This window comes from Gavialis gangeticus, unplaced genomic scaffold, assembly GCF_001723915.1.
Source record: "Gavialis gangeticus isolate Ggan-Ray unplaced genomic scaffold, GavGan_comp1, whole genome shotgun sequence".
Lineage (NCBI taxonomy): Eukaryota > Metazoa > Chordata > Crocodylia > Gavialidae > Gavialis > Gavialis gangeticus.
In genome coordinates, this window is record NW_017729027.1 from 36,847,618 (window position 1) to 36,856,711 (window position 9,094).

The 9,094-nt window shown below is 42.9% G+C and overlaps 1 protein-coding gene across 1 annotated transcript in view; it reads right to left on the reverse strand.

Annotated features, from left to right (window-relative positions):
* The window catches only part of LRRC1 (leucine rich repeat containing 1), a 144,647-nt gene extending 135,559 nt beyond the window's left edge, over positions 1 to 9,088 (reverse strand). Inside the window, exon 1 of the mRNA XM_019520563.1 lies at positions 8,929 to 9,088. Within this exon, the coding sequence (XP_019376108.1) occupies positions 8,929 to 9,087 (159 nt within the window). The 5' untranslated portion in view covers position 9,088. The remainder of the gene's footprint in view (positions 1 to 8,928) is intronic.
* Between the last annotated feature and the right edge of the window lie 6 nt (positions 9,089 to 9,094).

Below are 9,094 nucleotides of genomic sequence, written 5' to 3' on the forward strand. Positions count from 1 at the left end.
CTGCAAGCCTCATAGTCCAAGTCAAGTCACTTGTACTCTAGCAGTCAGTTCAAACGCCCATTTTGACTTAAAGGACGTTTTTTTAAAACGTCAGATAAGTTGTGATTAAAATCAGGTGATTTAAAAAAGAAATCAATTCATTCTGCCCCTAGAAGGCTTTTCAGTCAGTTCTGTAGACCCCCTTGTGAAGACTGGATTACAATGTGAGCCCTCCAGCTATGTACATTTATTTTAAACTAATCTATCCCTTTACTCTAAAAAGATAATGGAGCTTCAAAGAGACACTATTTGTATTGAACAGCAGTTATTCCAGCTATTAAGATCAAAGATCAAATTAGTTTGTACAATCTGTATAACTCACACTGAAAAGGAGAGCTAAATTTCACTGCAAGGAAAAGTAGTGACAGACCTACAGACTGTAATGCCATTTCTGTTGACATACACCTTAAATGACTTGCCTGACAAAAAACTTGAGCAAAAGCTGCATTTCTGTTCTCTTCCGTCCAAAGGATGCTCTGTACTCGGAGGCAGAAAGAAGGAACAGAGGTCAGCAAGAAGAGAGTGAATGGGCTAACTGAAGCCTCACTAAAACTGGCACTGAACCATGACTTTAGTTTTTGGCAGGTTTAGTATTCAAAAGCCTGTCATCCTCTGACCTACTATCTGTAACAGGTCAAGCTTGAGTCCAGGTCTGTGCTGTCACAGCTCACTCTTACAAAGCACTTTCTAAAGTTCATATACTGCAGAGTCCCCAAGAAGCGCAAGACCAAAAAAAATGTTGCTTTATTTTGTTTCCCGGTAGGGAAGGGCTTATGTTTTCCTTCACGTGAACTAAGGAGCAACAATAAAGACTAAAGAACATCTGATGCTACTGTCATTTGATCACATAGGAGAAAAAATTCTCTATGTACACCTTTGCCGGTGCAAGGGAGACCAGTAATCACATATTATTATTGCATGCTGTCAATGCTGCTGCTTAACTGCATTAGCCCCAAGAGCCAGAGCAAGACAGCCTCTCTTCTCACTGATGAACTTGTATACAGCTAAAGCACAAGCATCAAACTCATCTTAGGCCCCAGGCAAGATCTAGACCGTGGTGTTTCCTGTGGACTGGATCCAGCCTGAGGCACGAGGACTGCTGTAGTAGCCACTGCAGTGATGTCAGCAGTGAATCTGGGGGAGTGAGCTGAGGGGCAGCAGTGGTAGGCCAAACTGATCGGCAATGGCCATGCCCAGCAGGCCATGCACCCCCACTGTCTCGTGCCCATCAGTAGCCCAGTAGGCTGGATAAAGAGGCTCCACTGGACAAATATGACTCATAGGTTATAGGTTAACACCCCTGAGCTAAAGCAATCTATGTTTGAGAGTAAAACTAAATGAATAGTGTCTTGAGACATACCCCTGCCTTCCTTCCTCCATTTGAAATAAAAGTCACTATAATACCACTAACCAGAATTGTAGATAAGATATCCCTAAGGTAAAAGAGAGGAGGAAGACAAAATAAAAATCAAACGGGACCTCTACAAGAAATCCAGAGAACTATATGCACTTTCATTCAACCATACGCACAGAGCTACCAACAAGGCATTTACAGTTTTCTGCAAAAGTTACTTATGTTTGTTATGAGTTTCTTTTCTTCCTTTACAAGTAGATTTGGGGTTCTGTTTTTAAGTCAACATAGTGTTATTTGTTTAATGCTGCTAGGGTCAGAGGAATAGAGAGAATTTTAAATTAACAAATGCTGTATACTAAGAAGCCAGTACTATTTGGAGCATTTAGCACACAGTGTTCTTGTATATTTAGGCTAGTACAGTTAACATAGTGATTCAGAATCATTTCTCTTTGTAAGTTATCATGTATTTTGGAAACTGCTAGTTCAAGTGTTTACTGCAGATTTTAAAAGTTATATACATCATTCTCTCCATCTTAGGAACACATGTGAAAGAGCTACTCACATGTTACAGCTTTAACATTAAAGAAAGACTTCTTAAACAAAGTCTATACAGAATTTTAGTTTGGTTACACAAAAAATTTTTTTACTTAGACTGTATTCTCTGAATGTATGTACTGTTCTTCAATTTTCACATCACTAATGTGTACAGAACTACCACTACAGAAAGCCTAAACCTGAAGTACAAATTTCAACTGTATTTCATGTGAATATTCCCAGGTGTTAGTTATACAGAAATATTTACAGCAATATACATTAAGCACCATTAATAATGGTGCAATCAAATAAATTATTAGAGAGTACATGCTGTCACTACAATGTGAGTCACAAGTACTGTTATACAAGCTGATTTATAGCACACTGAACTATGTGTTCTTCCTAGTATCTTCCCTTCTCAGTTTCAATGATCAGACATATACAATACACTACGATGTAACAAGTTTTAGGTCTGCAGACAAGGTATGCTTTGGAAATTATATAGCACCATAATTTATGAGTATTGTAACACATACACATAAGTTTAATAAAGGTATTGTATGACGTGGTTCCCTGCAATTGGACTGTGACACAGGAGACATGTCCTAGGTTCTGTAAAGAAAAAGACTAGGGTTGAAACCAAAACTTAAAATTGTGTGTCTTATTTCATATAGGCATCTTGCATTTTCTTAAGAAAAGTGGGAGAGAAAGGAAGAGACAGGAATGCTTGAAGACAGCACTGTGCAAATGCCTGATAGATACAGGCACTCCATTGAAGGGAGCTGACACATACCAACAACCAAAAGAAGCCTCAGAAGATCTTGACAAATTACACAGGCACACCCTGCAGTGGGCATTCCCACATGGAGAACTGCAACAGGTAAGAGCTGTGAATGTAAACAGATAGATCCTCCTATATACTCACTTATTTCATTTAAAGAGTGGTTATTTCAGTTTAGCTTAGGTCTACTGCAGACAAGTTTAAGATAAACCATAGGATGTGTAAGCATAATAGTACACAGCACAGTAGTATACACTTCTGTGTAAGTGACAGCTGGATCAGTCTCTGAAGAAAATTGTCTTAAAAGATCAGAAAACACAGCAAAGACAAAACTGAAAAGCCATTCAGGGAAGTTACCAAACCTTGCAGATCCTAAATACAAAAGATAAGAGGCTGACCCAAAAATTGGGAAGGGAGAAGGGAGAGAGGTATGTTCAAATAATCTTCTATTAATTCCTCCAATTTTAAACAGATAAAAGAGAGGACCCAGGTTTCCAGCACAAATGGCTGCAGAGAAGTCTGCACTAAAATGCTGGAAGTAAAACGAAAACATGACAGCTGAATTGAGGATTTTAATAAATTATCAAAGATGTGTTCTTCTGTCCAACCAGCTCAGTTTCTACATAGTATTGTTGGGTGGGGGGGGAGCGGGGGCAGGGGAGAGATTAAAAGATTTCATTATATGCTTTCACACTGGTTTGATTGAAATTTCAATATTGAGCATGTACTGGAAAGTAAATAAATTGATGTTATTTGTATTTTGGCAAGTAGAAAACAGCTCACCAGTGAACTCAAGATTCATGTTGACAAGAGAAAATTGGCCATTTTGTTTTATGCCTGCTCATGCTAAGAAACAAAGCCCTAAGTACATCCCGCAGTACATATTTGGTTCCCATCATAATAGCTTCATCCTGTGTTTCTCTCCACTCTGCTTGCATATTCAGATTTAGGACTGGGGGAAGAACAGAAGACAACCCTTCCTAAAAGGCCAATTCTCAGTGAGGTCCATTATATGAACCAGGGATGTCCAACTTAGTGGACGGAGGTCACACCCCGTGAGCCACACCAGCAGGGACTGCATCAGTGTGCACCACAGGCCTCCCAGGCTCTCCCCTGCTACACAGGTGCTGCCCAGTTGCCATGACAGTGGGCACGTTTCCCCACACCCTGCTGCACCATGCATGTGGGTGTGGAAGCAAGTGCCTCAGCCGCTCTTTCAATTCTCTGGGCTCAGGCTCTTCTGCTGCACCAACAATCCACCTCATGTGCTTACCCAACACAGCTGGCTGTGCCAACCTGCTCTGCCCTGACCCATGGGGCCAGGCAGGAAGCAGAAGCTAGAGGCAGGGGGAGCCTGAAGCCCCTAGCTCAGGGGTAGGCAATGTTTTTTGGCTGGAGTGCTAAAAAACCACAATGTCTACCTTGGAAGGTGCCAGAGTGCCGACATGTCAGAGCCTGGAGCAGCTGTTTGCAGCCTCCAGGCTGCAGCCGGCCCATGGAGCCCGGGGTCTGCTTGCAGCAGGGCTTGCAGCCTCCCAGCCACCTGGTGGGAGCAGCCTGGGCTCTGTGGCTGGCGGTGCTGTGCTGAGCAAAATGGCCTTGCGTGCCATGCTCGGCACACATGCCAGGGGCTGCTGACCCCTGCCCTAGCTGCTACTGTTGCAGATAGAGCAATGAAGGGAGTGGCAGCTGAATGCAGCCTGTGAGCCGTTGTGACGCACTTTTGACCAAGCCCCACGTGCCACAAGTGACATGGGGCAGCCTCTGCATGTGGCATACCATAGATCAGGCAGGAAGCAGAAAGCCGTAGCAGATGGAACAACAGAAGGGGATTGGAAGGGCACTCCAGGAGTGCATAGAGCCTAGCCTTGACATACCTGCCAGAAGGTCTGACCCCCCACCACCCTACACCCTTGTTTTCATAGTATGACAACAGCACTTCAGAGGCCAAACCAAGAACAGAGCACCACTAAGTAAACACAATAATAAGGAATGTACACCCAACAACTTCACAGAGACAGCAAGTGAAAGGGGACACAGATATGCAGAGAGGTGAAGTACCCAAAGCAGTGACAATGTTAGGAATAGAAATCCATGTGGGCTTGACCCTAATCCTGTATTACTCTGCCACAAGGGTCTTCTCTCTAGCTTCAATTGTTTCTGTAGTCCTTCCCACAAAGCAAATGAACATCAATCATATACATCAGTCAGAAACCAAGAAAAAAGGGATAGACTTTGCCCGCTTACAATGAGCAAGTAATGTACTGTACAATCCTTCTACAGAAGCACAACTTCTTAACTCTACTCAAAGACTAACTATATGCAGAACAATCAAAATATTTCTATAAAGTATGTAATATTCTTCTTTCCTCAAGAACAGTCTAAATAATCCCTTTAACTGACCCCAAGTGCCAAATCCCTAACCAAGACACAAATGCTTTATAATGTTGTGGAATAACTTACAGCAACAGTATACTCTGTGGCCTACAATCAATCCATTTGCTGGAGAACAGGCTATTAAGAACTTCATGGCATAATGCAAGACTCTCATTTTCCCTGGCTTTTCCATAACCATAATAGTGGTAATGTACCAAGAACCAAGTAAGGGAATTTCCAAATTTAGTCTAAGAATATCTCTAAAAGCTTATCCAAGTGCTCTTTGTTTTTCACGCTTTTTTTAAATAGATGTAGGGGCACAATGTGAGATGTTATGTTATATTGTGCCCTTAATACAAAAATGGGACTGTTCAGAACTACTGTTTTACCAGTTCATAAAAACAGCTCTCCCAATGATATCAACGGCATCTTCTGTTTCACAACACTGTGATTTGATCCTTATTATACCCCTTCCCAATTCTGTACCTTCACTTTACAGAATGCAGCAACATTATCCTCTTAATATTAAAAGCACATCAACCCAGGACTGGCAAAGTTGCACATTATTATTCTTAATAAGGCCAGTTTTACTACAATGGCAACATTTTAAAAGCTTTTGATGTAATGGAAATTTTAGAGAAGGACGTTCTGACCCCAGTTTCAATAGATTAGGAGAGTGCCATAGCACATCTGTTTCCTTTTTTCATTTTTGCTAGAATATCCAAAAAACACACACACCCATTTTTCATAGATTAACGAAATGACATTGCGGAATAGAGGAAGAATGGTCATAGTACAGCACCCTTCTAAAAACTCTAATGAAGTATCTTCATATGGTATTGGCAAGACATGAAGCATCAGGATAAATGTCACTACAGACATGTTTTCATAATCAAATTGTGTGTTGAACCATCAATACATATAAAAACCCACACATCAGTTTCCTGCCAAATTGCAAGAATTCTTAATTTACTTTTTTATCTGCTAAGAACTTATTTTTACACTTAGATTCTTGCTTATTTCTACTGCAATCCCAAGACACCTCTTCATATCTGTAGAACTTCCTGTACCCTGAGAAGAGACTAATTTCTATACCATCGTTAGGCAGGCAGACGATCTCACAGGGAACAGATTCTAGTTGGGCAGATGGAAAAAACTACTGTACAAGTCACCAAGCAGATATCAAGAGTACTGCTGATGAAAGAAAACGTCTGTGGAAACAGCATGGATAAGTTTGCATCTGTCATTTAAATCAGCCAACTCTTATGTTTACACAGAGCTCTAGTCGCAAAGGAATTTATAAAGCACACTCATACCTGTTATAAGGCTGTGTCTGAGAACAAAAAAAACCAAAACAGTAAGTAAAGGAGTGCAATACGCTGCACAACAAGGAAGAAGGCATTTTGGTCAGCTTTAATTTCCTCTTATGAAAAATATGGCTCAAAGAACAAAAGAGAATCTTCAAAAGTGTCACACCTGCAACAATACATGCACAAATTGTACAAAAACAGATTCATTTCCCTCAGAAAAAATCTAGAGGCAGCCAGCCACACCAAGGGTCACACCAGGAAGCCCTTATAAACAAAGTTGTGCAAAACCAGATCTGTCTGCCTCAGAAGAATGAAATTCTAATCAGCTCCACCAAGATTCAAAACCTGTTATTTCAGGTATTTCAAAAGATGCTGCTTAGCTCAAGAAGCCATTCCTTTTTATTAAACGTCTTTTCCAGTCTCAGAATGCATTCCATAATTATTGTTCATAATAAAGAGTCAAACACTCTTGTAAGAAAGCTGGTAAAAAAAACCCCCCACATGATTTTAAGTTTTAGAGAATGAACAGAATCACCCTGATTCAACAAAAAACACTGACACTTGTAAATTCTTTTCTGGCTTATCTGTTCAGCTACAACCCGTGAGACTCATACATAGGTTCAAAATTGCAAGTTCAGAAAAGTTCACCTGCCCCCTATATTTAGTTTTAGTTAAGGCTGCTTCACTTTCAGTGTCATGTTTTGAAGACTACACTTCACAAGCGTTTTGCAGGTATACAAAGTTTATACAATGGAATGTTTGTAAAATCACCAGTTTATCAAGTGAAAAAGTAAATAAGCCCCCCACCCCGGCATTTTAAAGAAAGCCGTTCCAGCTAGACAACTGTTCTTTTCAATTACTTGGGATCAGAGCTTTAAGTATTTAAGAATAATGCACCTTTACTACTCTTGGTAGTGGCAACACCTACTTGTTTCGAAACTGATTTGTAGGCATAAGACAGGGCGGTTTGGCACCTGATAGAATAACTCATTCAGAGTGGCATAAGATTTTTGATTACTAGTAAGCCTTGACCTGTTATGAATCAGACTTGGACTACAGTATGTCAACAGCAGCCTGCACGTAAGATTCCAGTGAATATTCCTCCAGAAAAGCTGCCCAACTCAGGTGACTTTGCAGAGCTTGTACTATATCTATAGTATGTAAAACATTGGAGACAGCTATATTTCAGTTTCCCAATGCAGAAAGGAAAAAGGAAAATCTCATTGATAGAGAAGGATTTTTCCCCCTCAGTCCAGAAAAGGCTTTACTTAGCTATAAAAACGACAGATCTTTTTTTAATTCGCTTGAGTGTTTCTTTGACTTAGGTGTGAACACATGGGGTGATTAACAGTGACATCAGGGAACTACAGACCTCTGACCTCTCCCTCCCACAGCAGGGGTTCTACCTTGATCATTGGAAAACACTCTCTGTGTCTCTGTCTCTCTCTGTATCTCTCTTGGAAAAAAAAATATCTTGGCAGTGTCCCTTAACTAATCAGACAGGCGGGTACAGTAGGTTCAATTGAATGATGAATCATTAAGGACCTTTCATTGTGACACCCTGCTCCTGTTTCACCCACATAAGACAACTCTATGCTTCTTTTTTTCTTTCGGGGGGGGGGGGTCTTCTTTGTTTCAAAGGATTTTGGTATTTTTCAGCTGACGACCACAACGTGCACATTGCTGCCCTCCCAGCTGCTGAGTTCTCAGCATGTATCTTTGGGAGCGGTGACAGTCGAGGTCGAGCGTGTTGCCTCGATCCTGACGGCTGACTGGCACAGCAGAAGGCTTCCAGAGGAAGCCAGAGAAAGCAGACAACTTACACCTGGACAAAACTCCATGGATCTTGAGCTCCAAGGATCTCTAATTCACTCCAGAGCTCTCCAGCTCCGGGAATATCCAGCTAACTCCAGGGATCTATAATCCCAGAGCTCTCCAACTCCTTCCAGGGATCTCCAACTCCAGAACTAACTCACTCCAGGGGTCTATAATGCCAGAGATCTCCAATCCCAGAGATCCTTTGGAGCTGCAGATCGTTGACATTATAGAGCCCAACCTCAGGGATCTCCAACTCCAGAGGATCTATGCCAGGGACCGCCAGCTTCAGAGCTCTATAACTCACTCCAGGGAGCTATAACTAGAGATATCTCCAACTCCAGAGCTCTATAACCACACCAAGGATCTATAATGCCAGAGATTTCCGGCTAGTTGGGATCTGTAATGCCAGGGATCTCCAACTTACGCCAGGGATCTCCAGCTTCAAAGCTCACTCCAAGGACGTATAACTCCAGAGCTGTCTAACTCGCTCCAGGGATCTACAACACGGCCGGGATCGCTACCTCCAGGGCTCTCCAAGCACCGTACCAGGCAAGCGGCGGCGCAGCGGGCGCTGCCCCCAGCGGGGGTGTTTGGGGGGCGCCGCCGCGCAGGCTGCCCCGAGGAGGGGTCCGGCACGTCGCAGGCAGCCGGGCAGGGGCACGCGGCCCCGGGGCCGGCACCTGCCGGGGAGGGGAGCGGGGCCGGGCCGGGCTCACCTTGGGCAGCTCGCGGAGCTGGTTGGCGTCCAGCAGCAGCTCCTCCAGACTGCGGCTGTAGCGGTAGATGTCGTCGGGCACGGCGGCCAGCGAGCAGTGCCGCTTGTCGATGGCCTCCACATGACGGTTGCACCGCCACAGCGGGATGCAGTGGAACATGGCCCCG